The following is a 23,162-nucleotide window of genomic DNA, read 5'->3' as shown; positions in this document are numbered from 1 at the left end:
AACAAAGAGGAAAAATTTTCTGAATATTCATATTCTCTACACCAAATATTTGCAAACTTTTTTGTTGAATTCAGCAAAATTGACTTCTTCGTAATTACATATCTTCAGAAAATATTTCCCAAAATTAGTCGGAAAAGTAATGTTGTTCAAAAATGGCACTTTTGAAATTTTTTTTTTTTTTTACACATCTGTTCAAAATCTAAGCGCTCAATTTTTTTGCCTAGTTTACCAAAGGCACGTGAACATTTTGCACACTTCTCATTTCTTTAGAAAACAAACTTTTCAAAATGCTGCTATGTCAAGTATGCAGGAAAAGGAAAATCTCTGAAAAAAGAGCGAACTTTCGACGTCATTTCAAAAAAATCATGCCTCTTAATTTTCTCAAAATTTTCCCAAATTGTGCAGCAATGAAATAATATTCTGAATTAGTAAAAATGTATTGCATTATTTTTGCTTGAATGTAGAAGAATGAAGTCATACTTAGCCCTATAATCCGAACGTGAACCTTTGCATTTGCACGCTTTCAGTGTGGCGGCGAAGGAAAAAAAAAAAAAAAGTATCACACTGGACCGAGACACCTTTACAGGAGTATGATCGGGCCTTCAATTCTAGCCTGCAGATACTATTTCAAAATATTTTCGACCATTTTTGTTGGTTTATTTTGTACTTTTCGGAAGCACACTCCCATACCGTTGCAATTTGAAGGAAGCGTACACCTTGTATTCCTGCTCACAATTTATTAGTACCCAATGCGATGGCTTGTTTCTAGAAAACTTAGCAGAAGGCTGTAAGCAAACTACTGATAAAGGGTACAAGGATAAGTTTTACAACAAGGAGGAGTGCTAACTGCGACAGTCCTGCAAGAGGCAACTACAACTTGATACCCAGCATTGTTATTCTTGGCTCCGTGTGTTTCTATTGTTGCGCCAAACTATAAACCGTTGCGAATCGCCAAACTAGGTCTTCACACTTCAAAATTGGAGGTGCGTAAGCATAAGTTCAATAATTATTGTTTACAACGATTGTCTTGTGGTCCGCCAACTCAACTCATAAAGGTTTGTTCCTTACACCCAAGTGAGAAACCACAAGTTCTTCAGCAGCTTAAGGACGGACCGGCTTTAAAAAAAACCTAATGATACCGTGCGAAAGCACGTACAATCAAGAACTTATAAGGCCAGAAAAATGCTTCGACTAATATGGGGTCATCACTCGCACGCTTGGTAAAACGTCAAAATGACCAAGCTCACACGCTTTGTCATCTGTGGACCTCTCGTGCCCGACTGATGACGGTTTATAATCACAATCCACAAGCTTCGAGTCATTTCTGCCTGATCATCACCGTCCTGTGTCCCCATCAGCTCCGCGGCTCCTGCTTGCAGTCATCTGGATCACCAAATGGCCAAAGAACCTCCTAGGGGCATCTGATATTTTTGAGCAGTGGACGGCATCTACAGAAGCACTTGAGTTTCACTGCCTTTCACCGTCATCCCTGTGAGTGTTCCAATTTCATTCTTACTGAACCAGACTAGGCCAGCCCTGAACGAGTAGCAGTTTATTACCTCCGGAGGAACATGGGGCCTCTTCCTCGGCAGAAGTTTTGTGCTGACTACTCAAAAGACACAAGCGCAGGATTCAATTTCAAAGGAATTTTCGTTGTACGAGAGAAATTGGTGTCGCCGCCATCAAGAAACTGCTACACTTGGACACAGCCGCTACGGTGCATGAAGAAGACATGCTTTGTCAGAACTGTTTCTGCCGTTTTAAAGAGGCTACCCGAAGCACGCCAGAGGAATTTCACCTCACTCTTGACAACTTTCAGCCTGGAGAAGTTATTGTCGCAAACCTAAATGACTGTCGGCAGGCGCTTGGCAGTCTCGCCACCAAAGCAACCGAATGCTGTGCGGAAGCGCGTCAGGGCTTCCTACGTGAAGAGGAAGGAGAAGGAAATTCATGATGCCGTGGTCACTGAAATCAACACGAACATTCGGGCGGTGTACAATGTCCCAGGCACATCCACAATGCCGGAGGGAAGCTGCAATGACTGTGACAGCTGGAAGGGCAACATGCGCCAGGCGTATGTCAAATGCACCTCCTTTCAGAAGCGGTGCTGCTTGCTGACTTTGCTGCCACCTGCCATGACTGCAAAGGAAGTGCAAAGGGTAATTCCAGAGGCAACTAGGCACATCATAAAAGACGGCAAAAAAACTTGCAGATTCTCAAGGCATGCGGTCTACTGTGGAGGCCTACAGTAGACAGAGTGAGTGAAGAAGACATCCGTACAGTGCTCTCTTACTACACGACTGATGAACTAGACTGCTGAAGGCAAAGCCCCAAGAAAAAGGGTGTGGTGCGTTCTCAGGTTGACAGTGAGCAAAGCGCTTCATGACATGGTCCTTGCGAGAAGCTTACTGTATCTACCAGCACGCTCACCCTACCTCCGGAGTTGGGATAACGAAGTTCATTTCACTGCATCCTGACCAGGTGAAGTGCACTCCATACCGCCAGGTATGCGTGTGCATATATTGCGCCAACTTTCACCTGGCCCTAGTAGCCCTCCAAAATGCAAGTGGGCGTTCGTTCTCAAGCGAAACCATGCAGGATCTTTACACATGTCCGCAGCCTACAGTCACTTGTTTTCTTGGAGATTGTGAACGCTGCCTGAAAGCGGAAAACTTGACCTTGAATAACCTCTACGTTGACTTTGAAGAGGAGGTGGTCATGGCTTCCTGGGAATCTGGCGAGCTTATTAAAAAAACGATGACCGCCCCAATATTCACTGAAGAGCTCCAAAGGTTGACCAAAAAATGGGTGCCACACACCTTCACGAGATGTGTGCAAGCCAGAGCAATAAGTGATGCGAAGCAGAACTGCGAAAAGAGCGTGGTAGTGCTACACTTCGATTTTGCCGAGAACTGGACGATTGTGGTACCCGACGAACCGACGAAGTACAAGGGTACCACTGGCACAAGAGGCAACTAAGTGTATTCACGTGTGTTGTAACGTTGAGAAAGACGAGGAATTATGCCATCATTGGCGACGACCTTAGTCATGACTTGCCCATGCATGCTTGGCCCTCGTCAAAACCAAGCAGAATCTCGAAGACAACGCACCAATATACGCTATGCTTATGTATGTAAGTGATGGTGCTGCCGGCCATTTTAAAAACAAATACCAGTTCCACGAGATGCAGAGCAGTGAATGTAGGGAGCCGAAGTGGATTTTCTCCGCAACTGGACATGGCAAAAATGCGTGTGCCGGCGTGGGTGGCCTTGTGAAGCATTAACCTACGATGCAGAATTTGCGTTGACGGCCGGTGAAGCCATACAAAGAGCAAAGCAGTTAGTGGACACACTTGCAGGAAAAGCGAAAAATGTCGCCATGGTGCATATGGACGACAGCGAACTTGCCACATTCAGAGAGATGAAGAAAGAGGAGTGGAAGAATGTCAAGCCAGTACCTGGCACCCAGTCTTCTCACATGTGGAAGAGTGTGATATCACACGAAGGAAATTTCATGTATACAGCACGCAACGCGGACTCAGAGTGGCAGTGACGGTTTTGACTAGAGCTTGTGGACACTTTCAAGGACCTTTGTAGGAGCAAGCTGCACCTTCCTTTTCACATTTAAGGATCCTAGGTAAAAGTAAAATGTTTGGAAGTGGTATAAAAGTTTGCCTTTCTTTCCTTTTCTCAGGACACAAATCAAGATTTAAAAAAGTGAATCATTTTATAATTCTCGGCAGACTGAATGGCAGATAATTGAAAAAGCTTGTCTTTCAAATTAGAACTTTACACGCAGCAGACAAAACGAAAATGCACCCTGACTACGACTGCCTGCCATACCTCACTACCTGCAGCGTGGTTATTTGCTTGTAATAGGGGTAACTTTATATTATGTGATTTCAGCAAGATCAGAAAATAAAATATGGGTTTCTAACAGAGCACAAGCAAGATGATAGAAATTTATGAAAAAATAGCAAACTTTTATTGCCGTGGAACATTGGAAATATAGGAACTGTTCAGTCAGCACGAATACTCACAATTTGATTTATGAATACCCCCATTAACAAGCTAAAATATGGCTAAATATGACTGCACAGACCAGTTTTCTTTGTCATTAACATTATATTTTTTTAAAGTTGTAAGAACAGTCCCAATTATTTGCCTGTGCTTGTTGCGTGCTGCTATTCTCCTATCGATGAGACAAAACCTCCTGTTGGATACGACTTCATTTTCCCAATATAAACAGAAATAATGCACTATATTTTTACTGCTTCAGAATACTCATTCATTGAGGCACAATTTGGGAAAATTTCAAGAAAATTGAGAGACACGATTTTTTTTAAATGACGCCGAAAGTTGGCTATTTTTCAGAGGTTTTCATTTTTCTGTGTACTTGACATAGCAGCATTTTGAAAAGTTTATTTTCTACAGAAATGAAAAGGCTACAAAATGATCACCGGCCCTTGGTAAACTAGGGGGAAAAATTGAGAGCTTAGATTGTTTGATTGGTGGGTTTAACGCGCCGACGCAACGCAGGCGATGAGGCGCGCCGTAGTGGAGGGCTGCAGATTAATTTTGACCACCTGGGGATCTTTAACGTGCACCGAACTCTCGTACACACGGGCGTTTTTGCTGAGAGCTTAGAGTGTAAGCCGATGAGTAAAAAAAAACATTTTTTTTTTTTTCAAAAGTAAAGTAACGACATTGCTTGTCCGGCTATCTTTGGGAAATATTTTCTGAAGATATGTAATTACGAAGAAGTCAATTTTGCTGAATTCAACAAAAAAGTTTGCAAATATTTGATGTAGAGAATATGAATATTCAGAAAATTTTCCTTTTTGTTTTACGGGCCACCAAAGTTGCCACACTGGGCACACTGCAAAGTAGCCTTGCCCAGTCGCGTCCTAATATTGTTTTTTTAGTTCAGCAACTATGGTGTTTCTCGCTAAGGTACCGTCAGGTCCTTGGTATTCTTTGCACCGTAAAAGTTTCGTTCGAAACAAGAAATGGTCATGGCACCACTTTGGCTGTCCTTTTCTGAACACACCCTACCCTGCTTTATAACTTGATTTGACTGTTACAGACCCAAAACGTCTGCCATGAATACATTGCAACAGCTATAGTGGAATCCCGGTTATACGTCCCCGGGTTTTACGACAACCCACGTTTTACAAAGAGCTATTCGAGTCTCAGCGACGTCCAAAGAGAAACAATGCATTAGAAACCTCGGTTACCTGACCCGCGTTACCTGACCACCGACGCGAAGGGTGCGATTGACCAGCAGACGAAATGAAAGCGCCAGGGGGGGGGGATTTTGGGGACCTCGAGCACACTCTCTCGGTCATAGTTTTCTTCTCCGTCTCATCTTTTGTTTCCATTCCCTCCAGCAGCCGGCCGCTCCTCTGCACAGCTGCTTTGCCTTTCTCCCTGCTACCGCCTCTCCTGGTTGCACAGTGGTCGCAGGGGCAGTGCACATAGTGCAGGTGTTTATTTCTCCCACTCAGCAGTGAATTGCCAACGAGATTACGCTGACACGCTTAGGCTTCCTTCCACATGTACTCGTTGGGATGATGTGTGCCATGATTCACACCGGCTGGTGGGAATCGCGGCAGCAGACTGCGGTGCTAGGTTTGTCTTATTACAGCGTGGTTGGCACCTGCACCGGATTACCATTTACATTTTTTAGTGGTTTGGGCTTCCGAGCCCCTAAAAGCATTAGTTTGTAGTCTACATTGAAGTTTCTTGCAAACCCGTCGTGTGGAACTATGACGCTTTTTCACCGTCCCGAGCAATTCGTACAACCAGGGTTCTACTGTACAAGCACTGCGGCATGCACAAAGGTTTTCACGAGGCTTTCTCTGAATTATCGTAGGCTCCATTGGCAGAGTTGGCTATGCCACAGCGAGCAGCTGAGTGGTTACGAAAGCTGCCAAGAAGGCCCAGCAAGGAGCCGATCCGAACACCTTCAAATAGCTGCTGCTCGAGTAGCTTCTTTTCACCTGCACTGAAGGGCACTGTCACAGACGGCAGAGCTCTCCAATATGCACCAGTTGCAAAACACCGCTTCAAAATGCGGGTGGTGCGGGCCCCCCTGCTTCGGTGAAGCTAGGGGGCAAGTGTACTTGCGCAGCACCTAGGGGATAAAAACTGAACTTTTCTAAACAATCAACCAATAACATAACTTAATAAAATAAAGCTTGCTTTCCAGATTTAAAAACCTAAATTAGGCAAGATTTACTTATGTTTTCTTGCTACCTTTTTTATGACTTATGGCAGCAGCTGCAAGCGCTCATGAGTACTCCAACTTTCTGCTGACAGGCGACAAAGAAACAACATACAGGTTAGTCAACTTGCCCGATGTGTGCCCCAATTTGCCCCAGCACAAAAGTAGGGGGGGGGGGGGGGGGGGAGAGGGGAAGGGGGGGGGGGAGGGGGGGGGGGCAGAGTGTGGACAGGACTTTGATACATGGGGCCTATGGGGAGTTTCACGACTGGTATACAGGGAGTTAAAACACAGGCTTTTTAGCTAGAGGTGCGTTTCCTTCTTCTTGGTGTATCACAAAGTATGTGCTGAAGGTTTCAACTGGCGAGGCTGGTTCGATGCTAATTACTTTGGTCCGGCCCCTTTTCAAGGACCGCTCGGTTTTTCTTGGGGTAAAAAAAGAAGGCATAAATGCATGGTGTACATTCAGTAGCAGGGCCGGTCGCCCACCACAGAGCCTAACAAGGGAACGTGACTTTGAAGTACCCGCTAACTGTATGTCGCTACTATAATCCTATGCTTGGAATCGAGAGTGATGTCTCTGCACAGGATTAACCCTCGCCGCCTGGAAAAACGTAGTAATAGGGAAGATAGGAGACGACAGGACAGGGTTAGGAAAGGAAATAGGAAAGAGAAAGAATTGAGAGGAGAATAGAAAAAGGCGACTGGCTGATTCCCCCCAGGGGGGGGGTCAGACTGCGAGCCTCGTCTGCGAAAAGCGGGGCCCAAAGTGGTGTGTTGCTGGTGCTGGGGGGCCAGAACGGTCCAAAACAACCCCAGCTTTGCCTCGGCCATAAGGTTTTCCTTTTCCCCGGGGCGTGAGTGGGTCCAACCCACACGCGCAATGGTCCACGGTGTTGCAAGGCACCGAATGCAGGGGTGTAGGCACCCCTGCAGAACCGGGAACTGTGGTGGCGCTACTCACTATAACACCTTGACTGTCAAGGTGCCCCCTGCGGGGAATGTTTTAGTGCATGACTGCCATATAATTAACATAACTGGCACTGGGTGGGACGAGGCACACACAGCAATTCTCTACACATATCAGGGCGCATGATAAATGCAATAGAGGACACTGGTTTAGTACAATTCGGACTGCAACTGTGCAAGCGTGTAGCAGCACAAGGCACGGAGTGCAATTGTGCAAGAATGTAGCAACAAGAAAAACAAAGCAGCAGCAAGAAAAAGAAGGAAAAGAGAGCATACAAATATATGAGTGGCACATCTGCCTTACGTAAGTAATCACAAAATAAGAAAATTCCATAAAAATTTTCAGTTTCATTCGTGGAAGGTGCACCAAAATACTGTCACAATGTATGCCAGCATTTTCAAGTACTAATAATGTGCAGGGGAAGAAAGAAAAAAGAAGAGCAGCTCTTCAGTGTTATTTTATTGTGCCGCAGAACTTGGGTGCGAATTTAGCTCGTGACGTTCCCCCTACATGGAACAACTGGGAAGACGCATGGACACACGATCACAGGAATACCGCCAAAACTATGAGCAGGTAGTCCCCCTGGTACCCTTGAGCACAGCACAACCAGTGTGCTACCCATCCAATGCTCAACTACAGCAGCATTATTAGGCATTCAAAATACCCAAACAGAAAACCTTCATGAATCAGACCACTTGCGAAAATACTGGCTCAAGGGCTCCCTTAATGGCAGAGACCCCAGCCTACAGCAAGCCATGTGGGAGAACTTTGCAGCGATAAGAATATAGCTTTTCATGGTATGGTTTTAAGGCAAAATTATGCTTGTGATCAAACAATTGCTAGATGTGCAATGTCTCGCAGAGTTCAGTCTCTTTCAGAGTAAATTTTGTTATATTTGTGAGCATTGTCATCCTCCTTGGAGTTTCAAGACTTTCAGCTGTACTGGCACATAAAACGCAGCCTCGTACTTAAAAAAAAAAAAAGAAACAGTGCTGAAATGCATCTTTTGTTATCACATTTGTTTATGTTAACTGCAGGCTGCAGTTGAATAAGAGCAAAGATTAACTAAATGGAGCTACAAGAAGAAAGATGAGGAGGAGCAGAAGAAGAGAAAAAGAAAAAAAGAGGAGCGAATATACGACCATGCTTAGAACCCACCTTTCGGCGCTTTGATGGCATACCGCAGAAGTAGGCATCACTAAATGGGGGCTGTGTTGCCTGGCGTCGCTGCCTCTGGATGTCCCGTGTAATGATGGGCACCCATTCCTTCGTTTTGAAACAAAAAGCAGCCTTCAGCACACCAGCCTCTTACAAAAGCTGAGTTAATTGGTAAAAGTAGATCCTGTCAAGAGCTTTTAGAGAACATAAAACACCTATACATGCAATAGTGTCAGCTTGAAGAGGCCTGTCACAACACACGGCCTCCACTAAATGTGAACTGGGTGCCCACACTGGCATTAACAGAGAAGTGTTCACACGCACTAAGCTTAGGGAACCTCACACACTGTCACTGGGCACCTAAGAAATTTTCGCCGTTCAGCCTGCTAACGTGTTGTTGATACTTATCAGACATCTTCACTCCTACACTGTGTTTGCGTCTCTTTCTTGGCTTTTCTTTCTTTGTCTTTTGGCATGAATAAGTTGGACACACAGACTGGTGGCGAAACATCACCCCACAGCTTTCCAGAATCCCATGGTTGGGGGCACGTGTTCTACCCTTGTGAAGTAAAATTCACCTGTCTCGCCATATGACGTCGGTGCTGAACGCACTAGGCTAATGCTTGTTCTGCGGCTGACAACGTGCTGAGGTAGTATGATGCATATGCACTCTGCCTGCTATTCAATACCCATATGAACTCAAGTGTGAATTTTATTTGCTATTTAGAGTGGCAGCCATTTTCTGTACTGAACAACAATGAAAACACTGGTTTTTCGCACAGCAGGGCATTCAAGGCTTTTGCCTCTTAAAAACATGGCTGCACATGAACAGAGGTACCATCCCACAACGCCCAATGCTACACCATGGTTGAGGCCTGCTGTAGTCGAGGGCTACACATTAACGAAGAGCACGTGAGGATCACTAACACACACTGAATTCCTAACGATGAGCATTTCTGTTTTTCGCCCAGCCATGCTCACCACCGCAACATATTGGCCACTCCATAAGCAAACACTGGCCATAAATTTAAACTTTGACAGAATCACTTCTTAAAGGAGCCATGAAGACAAAATAAAAACTGGGTTTATTAGAAAGACTGCTTAGTCCCGATAACAATGATACCAATATCATCGCAATCTTCGAACAAATAACAGATATTGGTGCCATTGCGCTGTCAAAACCAAACGCCACACCGCACGCAGGCCACTATCCGCACAGTTCAAAATGGCGGCATCGCCCCCAGCTATGGCCCCTTAATTAAGTGGCTACTGGCTCGTCTAGTAATGGCTACAATACTTTCTTTTCTGGGTGACGCTAGCTGCGCACTACTTCCCTCAATTTCACTTGGAAATTGGTGCGTTTCAAAATCCTCGAATCCAAGCCGACCCTGAAGTTTGATATATCAGTATTTCAAAAAAACTATCGACCCTGAAGTTTGATATATCAGTATTTCAAAAAAACTATCGGCTTAGATTCGTAAATACGGTAACAGTATTTTTTGGTCCAATATTTGAGATGGTTAGAGCTTTCACAATGAGAAAGCAAGAATTATGGCTGTGGCATAGTTGCACTCTTTGGTCCTCCCAAAGCACAAAATGTGTATGCCAATGATTAGCAGGCAGACTATAACAAAATTGGTGGCAAACAAATGGAACAACATATATGACAATTTCGGTTGCACCACAATAACAGGTCGGCATAAGCGAAACGTGACAGCCGCAAGCAGACGTAGGCACAAAAACAACAAAAACAGCCTCAAGACCAGCGTCTCCCCCTACAGAATCAATGCATCGCAGCTCTTACCGATGGCACAGATGCGTGCCACGATTCTGAGCCCAGGATGACGGGCAAAGGCTCCTCATCCAGTGGGGGATGTGCAGGACGATTCTCGGGGACTGCGTTGGTGGCTCCCATGTTGCTCAGGTTCTGGGCATCATGCGGAGCGAGACCTGGATCCTACAGCAAACATCCAAGCACTCCAGTTAACACTAACCACATTTACATAGCAACAAAAATGAGAGAGCATTTTGACAACTCATACACGATCCTTACTTTGGCACGTTTCCCTAGACATACTCCCATTCCTTTCCCCATGAGCAATCGGAGAAATGCAGTGTGTTTCTGGTAAAGATGTGTGAATATTTTAGTTTCAAACGAATCAAATATTAGATCTTAAATTCAAATCTCCAGTAATAAGATTGACAAATAATTCAGAACTTCCAAGTATTCTCGTTTTTTACAACATTTGGAGAAGTTCGGCGCTTGCCACAATTATTGTCACATGCCCGTGAGCCTAATCCACCAGAAGCTAGTAAAATTAATTTACGCTAACTGCCTTCATAAAATCTATTATGTCTAAGACACTGTTTTGTTTTGTTTACTCCAAGGCACGTTACCACTTGGACAACTTGATCCATCGGCCAATGTGCCCCCACAGTGACATTTACCCCCCAGCAAAGGCGCCGTAATGGCAAGATGCCCTCGGTGCTGTCTAGGCCGTGCTTGCTAACTGATGTAAACGTAACTGAATATGCGACCTTTATGCCGGACATAAGAACGCCTGCAGGTGAAAGAAACAAGGGCTGAAAGTATGCTTGTACATGGAATCGTGTACTTTGGCAATGGTTTGTATATAGCCCCAAGTAAAATACTGCCACAATGTATGCCAGCATTTTCAAGTAATAAAAATGTGCAGGGGAAAAAAGAAAAAACAAGAGCAATTTGTGAATACAAGCAAATAAAATACCTGTGAAGGGACACTAAAAGCTGAATTGAGGAAGGGGGCATGGCTGCTGCACTTGACAAAAAAGCATGGCGCTCGTGGTTAGGCTGCATTACCATAATTTTTTTTTTTTTATCAAAAGACTCCTGGCAAATCAAGTACCCAATAATGTTGTCAGCTTTGTAATCTGTGGGAATTGCGGAGGTCCGCCATGAGGATGACGGCGGGGGGCACTGCCGAACCCCTCATGTGACAGGTTTTGCCCGGAAGTTCCGGGCGGCATGATCTGGGGCCGGCCACAAAGGGAGAGCCTCTTTGGATACCAGCCATCATCGGGAGCGGCCGTAAGTACGACTTGCTCCTTTTTGGCCTCCCTTTGTCCGCCCTTGCGCCTCTTCCTCCCGTCCTGGCTAAGGTGGTCTTAGCAGTGGAGAGCGACGCACCCGACGTCCCTTATTGCAGTGCAATAAACGTCGGAGTGGGCGAATTCTGTGTACTGTGTGCCTTGCTGTTCGCTGCCACTACGCCAAGTTGGCGATCAGTGGCGGTGTTCAGCGGAGCTAGCCTTGCGGCCGAATCTCGAGGATCGAGCTAGGCCGCCGTAAGAACCCCTGTCCCCACAAATCCAACAGTGTTGAGAGGTGATAATTACTTGAAAATGACACCAGCTATTCACTAGTGATCTTTGGTTCGGAGAAAGGGTACCGTATTTACACGATTGTAAGACGACTCGAATGTAAGACGACCCCCCCAAAATCGCATCTCAAAAAAAAAAAAAAACGTGCGCATTTTACACAAGGGAAATTTATTTCCGTGGTTGCGGAGGATTAATCATCGTCGCTGGAGTCGTCCTCGCTGGTACTGCTGCCGTCATTGCTGCTGCAGTCCCACAGCACGTCGTCGTCAAGTGCATGTGAGTCCACACTTCGCGAACGACCGCACCACGGCATCGCGTGGTACGGCCGCCCATGCGGAGAGGACCCACCCGCACACAGTAGCCAGGGAGGCTCTCCTCACACGCCCACTTGGCGTAAGTTCGAGCACGCGGCGACATCACCACGGCCGGGCTGGAGGAGCGGCGAGCGCGCACGGCGGGCGCGCACGTGCGCGCTCGCCGCTTCTCCAGTCCGGCCGTGGTATGTGGTATCACAAAGAAAAGCTCTTCCATCAACTACCAATACCCCCCTACGGCGGCTCTTCCATCAATTATCGGTGCTCCCTCAAGAGCCGTGCGCTCGTCATAAAGGCACTCGTAATGCGCGCAGTAGATGCTAAAAAAAGAAAAGCTTTTGTATAAGCACGCGAAAAACTATGCGCTTTGGGTTGAGCGGGAAACTATTCGAGATGACAATCGAAGCAACCGACAGCAGCCACGCGCGATCGTGATTAAAACAACATGGCGGCTGACGGAAGCAGCCGCTCGCAATTTCCGTGAGCACGTTACTCGCTTTCACGAAGCATTTTGTTCGTCTCTAACACGACCGGCTTTATCGTCGTGGTCTCTAATAAACAAAATGAGTATTAGCGAATCCCTTTATTCAATGCACGTTGCAAACGTAGCCACTATCATATCACGTTGCTTAGTACTCCGAACGCGATAGTGGGAGGTTAGTCGCTCTAGGTCCAACTTACAAAAGGTGCATCATTTTTATTGACGCCAGAATGTATGAAATGGTTACCGTAACCATGGAAATGAGCGTGCAAAGCCGTTCACACCTCGAAGCACCCCTGATTTCTTGTCTCTCTTGTCGTTGCAAGCGGTACATGGTTCGAATGGTTCGATTTCGATTCTAAGACGACCCCCCAACATTGGATTGTCAAATTTGAAAAAAAGGGTCGTCTTACAATCGTGTAAATACGGTAGCTTTATTCTGCCAAAGCTTATTTCTGATGGTCCCCTGCATGTCTAGCAAGTGTGCCTGGCATTTTCAGCCAGTTTCCAACAGTTTCGGTTTCGTTTTTGCGTTGCAAAATTCATATTTGGCACTACTACGCAGTTACCTAACTACAAGCTCATTTGCCATGGCGCCTCCGTTGCCCGCTACAGTTCCTCGAAACAAGCATGCCGCTCGTGCTTCCACTTTACCCACGCCTTACTTCTGCGATAACAGCCTCCGCTGAAAGCCGAAAGATAACAGAGTCAGCGGATATCAGTTCAGATGAGGAGAACGCTTCCAATCGGCCTTGAACGCCGCCAGCTGTTCACCGGCCAGTTTCGGTTTCATACAAGGGTAGTCTAGTGTCGCTGCTTCGTAGAACTGTCTATTCTGACAGTCTCCAATAACCTTGTATTTGTTTCTTTTCGTAAATAATAGGTGGCGCTGCAATGTAGTTGGCTCGTAGTGCTGAACTCGCTTCATTGCACGACGGCGGCTTGGTGAAAGCTTGCTGGGTACGATTCTAGCGCATCGTACCTTATTCCTGCAAGCAGGGCTACCATAGCGAGTCAGAACATGATAATAAACCGCAGATTAAAGTTCTGACTGATAAGTGATGATCAGAACGTCAACAAGCATCCACCACAGAGTTTGGTTTTCAACTCCAAGCGGATTTTTTCGCATCGCTTGCTTGCCTTCAATATTGTGCTGGTCATAATCACCGACAAGGTGTTTTTACATCATGTGGAGGCTAATTAGGGCCTTTAATGATGTCAAACCACCAGATTTCTTCCGGAGAACCATCCAAGATAGCAAAATTTGAAATTGAGGTTGGGCTTCATCACAAGGCACAGGCACCACGAAGGCTAACATTTTCTTTTATATCTGACAAATTGTACCGCGCAACTCAATTTTTTTTCTAGGACGGGTTTTTGAAATGTTTACCTACAAAATGTATATTCTAAATTTTTTCTACTACTCGTGGTTTATTATACACAACTTTCTATTTTTTATTTTCTTCGACGCCTACACAAAAATTTCAAATTTGATAATTTTTTTCGCAAGCATTATTTTGAAAACATTATTAAAACTGGTGTCGATGGAAAGCGCGTGGAATCATCTGCATTTTATACCACTGCAATGTGTGCCTAACCAATATGTATAGCACAGAAAAAATGTTTTGTTAGACCCCTCAAAATTGGTCAATTTCCCGCGGTAACGAAAGCATTAATCAAGGCCTAATCAAGGTACCATACGTACATGTGGCAGAGGCAAAAATTTCACTAATTTTTTACTTCACAAATATACTTGAACAACGTATGCTGTGAACCGTATCAAACAGCAAACAGGGCTGCGAGCAAGAGTGGCCCAAGTTTCAAACACTTGCGTACTAGAAAGTTCAGCCACCAGCTCTCGTAAGAGTGTGTTATCTTTAGCTCGTGACTCCACAGTGCAGAGGTTCAGCGATTGAAAGGCAAGTGACGCGCTTCCACCTTTCCCCATCCCACCGCCACTCCTACCGTGAGACTGATGTCCATGTCCAGCGGGGCAGCCTGGCCAGCGGGGAGAGCCCTGGGCGGGTTGTGCTGCACGAGGTACTTGGCGGCCAGGTCAGCGGTGGCCGAAGAAGAGACCCCGTCCAGCACCCTCTGCCAGAAGGCGCCCACCCAGCCGCCAAAGAAAACGCGCGTCTTGCCGCTCAGGTGCTGGCCCAGCACAGACAGCATGGGGTCCACCTTGGCGTGGAACACCGTGTTCAGCGACTCGGTGCCGTCTTCAAAGCACGAGGCGGCCAGGGCCACCAGGTCGCTCACGGCCACTCGCAGCAGGGTCAGCAGCTCCGTGCCAAAGTTCTCCTGGCCTGAATGAAACGAGACGGAGTCGTGATTGCTGGGCCCCGACACTTGCGCACAAAATTTGGCACCCTGCAACAAGCACACTGGAGCTGCTCAGTACGACGTACTGCTCCATCTGACTACTCAATGGATTGCTTTTCAGCAGTGCCCGCCAAAAATCGGCAAACACTATTGAGGTGGAAAAAACAACAGAAGAAAAAAAAGGACTATGTTAAATTGTGAACAGGTAAAAAATATAGCAACACACAGCTGTAGGCTACAAAGGGCTTCTACACGCGGCTGCTACTGAATAAAGGTGCGACCGTTTCCAAGGGGGGAATGTCTTGATCCCATGTGGACTTCAACATCTCATCCCCAGCCCTTGGAGCTCACCCTGCATGGCCAACCCTAATCATGCCTTTTTTTTAGATGCAGAGCATCTGATTCACTCGCCTTGTCCCTCCGGCGTCGTCGGCGTTGTCCACCCCTCCCCCATTCTCCTCGCCGTGCCAGCTGCGCTCTCCGCCGCTCACCCCCTCTCCTCTCCGGTAGCGAACACTCTCTCGCGAGGGGCATTGGATTGGATTGGATTGGATTGGCTTGGATTAAAGTGGATTGTGTTGGATTGTGTTGCGTCATAGCCGCGGCAGACGCGCTGGGGCCGGCGCATGTGCAGTACTCTCTCTTCCGCGGTTTCCTCTCCTTCGGGCGCGCTGCGTTCTCCGGCGAAGCAACATCCACGCTTGGCTCAAACACGTAGAGTCCACGCCGCTTTGCAAGTACGCCAACGTCATCACCGGCTTACGCAGTCCCCTCAACGTTATGCGCGCTATAAAACGCGGTCCCTTCGCCGCTCCGCCTATGCGTCGCATCTACACAGGGGTTCCCGCGAGGGGAGGTGGGAGTTTTTTTTTTGCACAAGACACCTAGCGTCAAATTGCAAAAGAGAGCCCAGTTCCCGCCACTGGCTGGCACCCACTGATACTGCTGCAGCATCCACAGCGCAGAACTCATTTCACGAACCTGCACAAGTGGGATACTGGACATGCCTATGCTTTACCAGATGTCAGCAACTACAGTGGAACCCAAATACGTCCACCGGCCTTACGACGACCTGCTTTTTAAGACGAATCACCGCGGTCCTGGCAAACTCCCCATAGAAACAATGATACAATGCTCAGGTGCACGCGGTCCGCTTCATATGACGGATGCTGGCGGGGATATGTTTTTCCCATCTTTTATGCTACTTCAACCCCACCTTTATTTCTTAGTCCCTGTGTGACGCTGCGTGATGTACAAAGGAAAACAGTCTGCAGCAAGCCTGACCACTTACTTTAACAGACTCAAGCAGGCGGGTGCTAGCGTGCGGGAGCCGTCAATGGCCTCACTGGCCCCATGCATCAGCAGAGCGCCAACGTGCCAACCGGGAGAAGTTGAAGTCCAGGTGCCGGCAGACCACAATTGGATACTCCCATCGAGCCGACAAATGCGGAAACGCTTATGCAATACCCCACAGTGATGACCGAACTCGCGCTTTCCTTTGCTTGCCCTCCCCCATATCACTTGCCTGCGGCCTTGGCCACCCTCTCGCATTGAGCGGCGGCGTCTGCAAAGCTTTTCTCGCGCACACGAGGCACAGGGCTGGTGAGCTAGTGCTGACGCCACCAGGGGGGGCACAAAATAGGCGTTTTTGTTTTAGAAACTCAGGATTACAGTTAGGGTTTCACAAATTACGCAAGAATGTGCTAAATATAGTAATTTAAATAAGTTCTTGGCTCACCTGTCGCGTAAGACTGTCTACTAGGGCAGCATTTACTCGCACCCCGATCATTCGACGCTTTCGCGCAGTGCCTTGAAAGCCGTATTATTGGGGTTCCACTATCGTATAAACCGGTATATAGGTTGAGTTTTTTTCCAAAAAAATCCGCACGAAAGTCAGCCCTCATCTTATATAGCGGTCATTGACAGAATGTAAATTGTTGTCTGGCAACAATGTGCAAGCGTAGTCCATCGCCATTGCCCTTTGTGTCGGACTGCTCTCTCGCACTATCAGGCCTTTATTTGCTTTTCGCTTTTCTCTAGTTTTTCGTCTTTTACTCGTCTTGTGTGTATGCGTGCGTGAATTTCTGTACTTGTCTGCTCAGAGATGAGTGGCGGAAGCCGACGCCAGTTCACTGCTGCGTTTAAGCTGAAGGCGATTGAGTCGCCGAGCAGAATGGGAATAAGGCGGCGCAACGCCAGTTTAGCATTTCGGGGAAAAGTGTGCGGTACTGGCGTAGCCAGAAAGCTAAACTGTGCGCGAGCAACCCCCGGAACAGATCGTTCTGTGGACGTCAAGCGGTGCACCCCTAGTTGGAGAACAAATTGGCGGACTTCGTTAGGGAACTTCGCTCACGATCGCTGCCGGTTACAGCGGAGGCCATCCGTGGACCGGCTCCGCGAACTGTACAATGCGTGGATAGTCGGCAACAATGAAAAGGCACCTACAGGCCGGCTGCGGAGACCATCGCTCGCAACCGTGTCAAGCAGGGTGTCCTGCTCTTGGCAGTCGCTGCCCGACGACATGGTTGCACGAGCGTTTAGGAAGTGCTCCATCAGCAACGCGCTCGACGGCACTGAAGATGACAGTGAGAAGCAGTCATCCTCGGACGACTCCGACAGCTCGGAGGAGTGACATAGTGAGTGGCAGTGACGGACGGGCGTCGAAAATAAATATAGACATTGTGTGCGCGCTTCTGTGCCGAATTATTTTTCTTTTGTCGACTTTTCCCTCCTCAAAGTAGGGCGTCGGTCTATATTCCGGTTTATACGGTATTTAGCAGCATGTGCTGCATACACAAACTTCAAAATTTCACCATTATATGAAGGATTCGCAGTCTGACTAAGGCAGTCACAGAATGAACTTACTTGGTCCGAGAATGTAGAGCAGGACAGCGTGCAGCCTTTCACTCAGAAATCCACTGATGGTTGCCTCCACGTCCACGTTAGGTTTTATGTTGCCTCTTGCCTACACAAAAAGACCACAGGATATCAATATCCTAGGCATGTGCACAAATGCCACAGACAGGTTTTCTCTTTTCAACTCCATGCAGTGATTGTTGACACAACAGGAAGAGGAAACATTAAATGCAAAAAGACCTGCAATGACACGCTCAGAACAGCCACTACCCCACGGGTGTTCGACACAACACCGAAAGAATCAACACAACCAACGTTAGCAAGTGCCTCTTCCCGTTTCCAAAGGAGGAGGAGGTCACCCTGAGTACCTGCATGTCCTTGATAAGCGGGGCCGCCCAGCGCACGAGCAGGGCGTCCCTGGCGGGGCCCACCAGCTGGGGCAGGTCTTCGGTCACGTCGGGGGTGAGGTGCTGCACCACAGCCAGCTGCAGCAGGCACTGCAGCTGGTCCAGCCGCTCCAGTCGGTGGCCGCCAAGCAGGGACACCAGGTCCGCAGGCGACAGCACCCGCGACAGGCCCGCCAACACGTTGGTGGCAAACTCTGCACGCACACCGGCAGAGGGCACAGAGCTTCATGTTAATACACACTGGAGGGAAATCTGTCTCCGCAATCACACGCCATCGTGAGCGCTGCCACAGCAGCTGGCAACGTTCCTCTCCCACTTGGCTTATTTTCACTCTTGAAGCCAAATCAACAAAAAAAGGGGTAACGGGAATTGTGGAAACCCGTGATCCCGACTCTGTACACAAAATTATCGTAATTTTTTTTGGGTGACCATAAAGTGACAAAAAATTGTTGTATTGTTACATACATGTGGTTTATTTGTGAGTAACACAAGAAAAATTCTGAATAAAAACGAGAGAGTAACAAGCCGGCACCTTTTGAGTGAATCGAAATCAGATAGACATCAGTTTCGCGGGCGCAAAAAGCGGGAAGCGCCCAGAGGATGATACCGAAACCAGCCGCTGCGCGTGGGCGCGCGGCCGGATGCGCGAGCGATAGACGGCGCACCGCTCCTATAAAATACAAAAAGAAAAACGAGAAAAGAGCCTCATCAGTTTCGCAGATGCCCTTGGTCTGTGGCAGGCGCAAGAAGTGAGAGGCGCCCGGGCACCCGGTGAGCGATACCCAGCGCGCCCCTTCATCACCGGATGCGCAAGCAATAGCCGGTGCGCCGCTGAAGTAAATCATTAAAAATAAAAAGAAGAGCCATCGGCTCAAGAAAATAATTTGACGTATTTCCGCAGTGTGGCAGCACATGCCAAGCAAGAGAAGTTGGCGAAAACGGCGCGCTTTTAAGCATACAAGCAATGACGTACATATACGTTATTGACCATTTTGAAGGTGTTAGCAGAGGATGTATATGTACGCCCGTGACCCTGAAAGGGTTAATACATGGGACTCTATGTGAGCTGCGCCGGGACTAGACAAAAACAACGTAGCAGGCGGGAAAACGCAGCACTGAGGAACGTAAGAGCAGGGTTCTACTGTATATATTCTTGCTCTGTGAGCGCAGCTCACCTAGACTAGTGGCAGATTGTTCTCCAGCACATATTAGTAGGAAACTATATAGCAAAGGGCATACAACGCTGACTCTGAATTGGCTTCCTGACTTCCCCGCTCTTTTTTTGCTCACTTTCTTACTAATCAAAAAGGCTTGAGGAGATGCCAGTATCTACACGAAAACTTCTAAGTGTACAGGAAATGCAAATAAATGCGACGTTGGTGAATGCTACACAGATTCTGCTACTTCTGATGAAACTGATGGTAAAGCACGATTTGCCGGCCCTGAAGAAAATTAGGCTAAAGCACGAGAAGGAGGTAAAGATGTGCCAGCTCATGACACGCTTTTAAAGTCTGTGCGCTGGAAGCAAAAGTATGCTTGTCCATCTGATGATGTGCTCAATGGACAGGATCAGTTTCATTATGAGTTTTTACGTTGCACTGTTTGTTTTAACAAGATTGCAAAGTGCCCATTTTCATAAACTGGCACGTTGCCTGGACGCTCGTAACAACTGCTATGACAACATATCGGATGCTTGTAATCAGAGCAAGCTTTCACGATTCGAACTAGCAAAATGTGCTGGAAAGTCGCATGTGCTTTACACAAAATGCACTGTGCCACGGTGCTTAATTGAAGTGCAAAACTGCTTCCATGCATTCCACAATTTTTGCAACTATATCGGTGCTATGTACACAATTGTGTACATACAGTTGACCCCCGTTGATATGAAGTCCACAGGGACCGCAAGCAACCTCGAACCGAACTTCCAATTAAAGAAAGAGCACAATAACAGCATTATTACTAGTCCGCAACACAACTCCCTTCTTGATTCCACTCACAATCTCGACTTTGGTCCCCACTCGAGCGTATGACACGGGTCGCCACGACAGTTGACTTATCCCTAAAATCGAAGCCTGAAGCATCCACCACACAGACTCTTCACACAACACTGTGCGCAACAACAACAACAACAAAAAGTTAAGAACCTCAAAAGAGAGAAACGCATACACTGGTGCGAGCCTCAACCGGCCTGTTGTCGTTATCAACTGCATGCTGCCTCAGTTTTGATAACACCGATGTCAGTACAGAACACGGCGCTGTTTTTGCGCTTGAAAAAATTTATTTTCAAGCTAAAATTTTATCGCGAAAGGACGGTAACCTTGCTGCTTCTTAGTCAAAATAACCTCCCATTAACCCATGTAATGGGTTTCAGCTTCAAATTGTCACATGATTTCTTCCATTGGATTGCATGTGAAATTGCCGGGACCAGCGCATCACTTCCAATTAGCTGACCAGCACCACTTCCAAGTATCGAGAGCCCACTGTATTATGAAATGTGGTTGGAATAAAATGGGGGTGCCCATTCTGAAACCCAAAAGTACACAGTGCATCTCAGGCTGGAGGTTGGACAAGTAAAACTGCCGAACACAATTTTTTTTAGAAGAAATCACTTCTGGCTCTAATTAAGAAGCCCTGTCTCTGAAACAAGTAAACTTTTCTCTGCTTTGCAACAGCAGAGCATTCTTCCTGCTACAAGTTAAAACAAATTCACCGAACGAACAAAATTATATTTGCTTCAAAATGCAATTACAATAACTACTTTCCCCGAAGGCAAAAAAGAAAGAAAAGAAAGTACAGGTTCCATACAAGAAGAAACATTGTAATATGCCCCAAATTTTTTTTATCCAGCAGAAGCCAAGATAATGAACAAGCCAAGAAAAAAAAAGGAAGGGGGGGGGGGGGGGGGAGAGCTCTTGAGGACCACCCACCTCAAATGGAAGCTTCTCTTTGGACTTACTTCTGCTCTCAAGTGAAACCAAGTGCAAAGAACAAAAAGAAAAAGACTTGGAGGAGTCATTTTCTATAGTAAAATCTGTATGAAGCCCATTCAACCATCAAATCACTTAGATAACACACACTATAGCACTGCGAAGCAAAAAACACTTATATGCCGACTTGTAAATATAAAAATGACACCTATGACACTTTTCTTAAGAAGCCAGTGATGTTCATTCAGGACTCACCTTCACCTAGCAACTCTGTAGTAACCACATTATCTTCAACGAACACCTCCAAGAGTCGCGCTGTATCCACGAGATTTTGCTCCCAGCAATAATCATGGAGGACAACCTGGTTACATCGGAAGAGACAACCAGGAAGGGTGAAGATGACATCCCAAACCTTTCTACGTACACTTCAATGTTTCTGTTGTTATCCTCACCTCCACTGTGTTGGCCAAGGAGCCTTGCAATGAATATGTAGGGGCCAACATTCCCGGCAACTAAAGGAGAAAACAAATCAAAGCTTTAGAACAATCATAGCCCAAGTGGGAACTTGAACAGGATAAGGAGATAATGGTGTGCCCAGCCAACCACGGTCTTTGCCCTCTGCTACACAGCTAGCTACAACGTGTAGTTCGCAAGGCTCTTGAAATGAACTATTTTTATTTTTCAACCGCCACACCATTTGAAAGAGACTTTAGCTCAAGGCAAGCAGTTGCCTCCTTGCCTAGAAGCAAAATGTCATGGGACAGCCACGTGATTACTCTGATCCCTGCTGCAAGCAAATCAAATAGGGGCTTTGTGAGTGGAGGGACAAGCACTCGTTTGAAGCATCAAGGAAATTCTTGAAAGCATCAAGGAAATTCTTGAAAGCACCAAAATCTTGCACACACACTACTCCATAAGAAAAACAGCTGCTATGTGCATGAATAACCCTTGTGTACAGCACAACACTTCTAGCCCCATGCCAAATACAGTAGAACCCACTACAACGAAACCGCCAGGGAAAGCCAAACAATTCGCTTTTGCGCAAATTTCATTGCCGTGAGAATGAAACAAACGGCAAAAAAAAAAAAAAAAAAAAAAAAAAAAAGGCATCAAACCAAAAATTTATTTCTGAAAGTCGGTTATGTTACTTTGCGAGACTTACACCTTGCAGCAAGTTCACAGCTCGGCTCTCACACTACTAGTAGTAGTTCATTGCTCATCGTCGTGTGTGCCTAAGAATGACAGGATTGCATCAATCGCCTCCAAAACATCCCGTGGGGTCGCCTTCTCTGCACGTTTTTCTCCTTGGCTTTCGGCACCGAGTATGTCTGAGCATGCAGGTGAAGTACAACTTCTTCTGTTGATGAACTTTGCCAGACAGTGGTACCTTGTTGTTACAATGCTGTCCACACCGCTTTGTTGATGTCCAGAAAGGCCACAGCCATCCCTGTTTTGTTTTGCGCACGTGCGGCATTACAGAGTGGCGTCCTTGCTTTACAAAATGGTAGAGTGAGCTGCAGGCGGTTCCAAACTTGTCAGCGCTACCCTCCCTCGTTCCACTTGGGCCACTGACTTGGGCAAGAATGGCTGCCTTATCTGGTAGCGATTAAAAACCTCCACTTTTGGGCTGGCAGAGGCATGTTGCTGAGAGCAAATGTGCCTATCGCCGCACACACAACAAACGCACTCGCGTTGTTCAGAGGTAGCGGGCTAGCGCAGCCCAAGCCAAAGCCACGCCGGCTGCGCCGTGAGTCACCATGTGTCGCCCCCCTGTGGTGTTGCTTCGAGGTACCTCCATGGCCGCCTGCTGCATGGCCTTTTTTGTAAACATAAGGGCAAGCATGCTGTGGCAAAAGTTTACGCACTTTAAGTCTTAAAAAAATGCATTTCGGCAAATTTTGAACACTGTTAGCCTACAATGGGTATGCAAAATGCCGACCAAAGTTGCAGCAAATTTCAATAACGCGAAACACTTCCCAAAAACATTTCATTGCCGTGAGGCATGAAATACATGGGCACCTGTGGACATTCGCCGGGGATGCGATAATATTTTGTTGCCACGAATATTTCGTACTCGTGGGATTTGATTATCACAGGGTTTGACTGTAGTACAGTTGAACCTCGTTATAAGAGACACTGATG

General features: G+C 46.9%; 1 protein-coding gene across 5 annotated transcripts in view; it reads right to left on the bottom strand.

The window, feature by feature from the left end:
• LOC144150472 (large proline-rich protein BAG6) overlaps positions 1 to 23,162 on the bottom strand; it is a 117,915-nt gene that overhangs the window by 2,745 nt on the left and 92,008 nt on the right. For all 5 annotated transcript variants that reach the window (XM_077682155.1, XM_077682156.1, XM_077682157.1 and 2 more), the window contains 7 exons: positions 21,473 to 21,532; positions 21,276 to 21,381; positions 18,055 to 18,287; positions 17,696 to 17,795; positions 14,474 to 14,814; positions 10,158 to 10,310; positions 8,354 to 8,461 (listed from right to left, as the gene is read on the bottom strand). In XM_077682155.1, the coding sequence (XP_077538281.1) occupies positions 8,354 to 8,461; positions 10,158 to 10,310; positions 14,474 to 14,814; positions 17,696 to 17,795; positions 18,055 to 18,287; positions 21,276 to 21,381; positions 21,473 to 21,532 (1,101 nt within the window). The remainder of the gene's footprint in view (positions 1 to 8,353; positions 8,462 to 10,157; positions 10,311 to 14,473; positions 14,815 to 17,695; positions 17,796 to 18,054; positions 18,288 to 21,275; positions 21,382 to 21,472; positions 21,533 to 23,162) is intronic.

Source organism: Haemaphysalis longicornis, unplaced genomic scaffold, assembly GCF_048455015.1.
Source record: "Haemaphysalis longicornis isolate Haplotype H1 unplaced genomic scaffold, Haemaphysalis longicornis Haplotype H1 scaffold_1, whole genome shotgun sequence".
Classification (NCBI taxonomy): domain Eukaryota; kingdom Metazoa; phylum Arthropoda; class Arachnida; order Ixodida; family Ixodidae; genus Haemaphysalis; species Haemaphysalis longicornis.
Note: the sequence above shows the minus strand (reverse complement) of the source record. Positions and strands in the feature narration are given on the sequence as shown.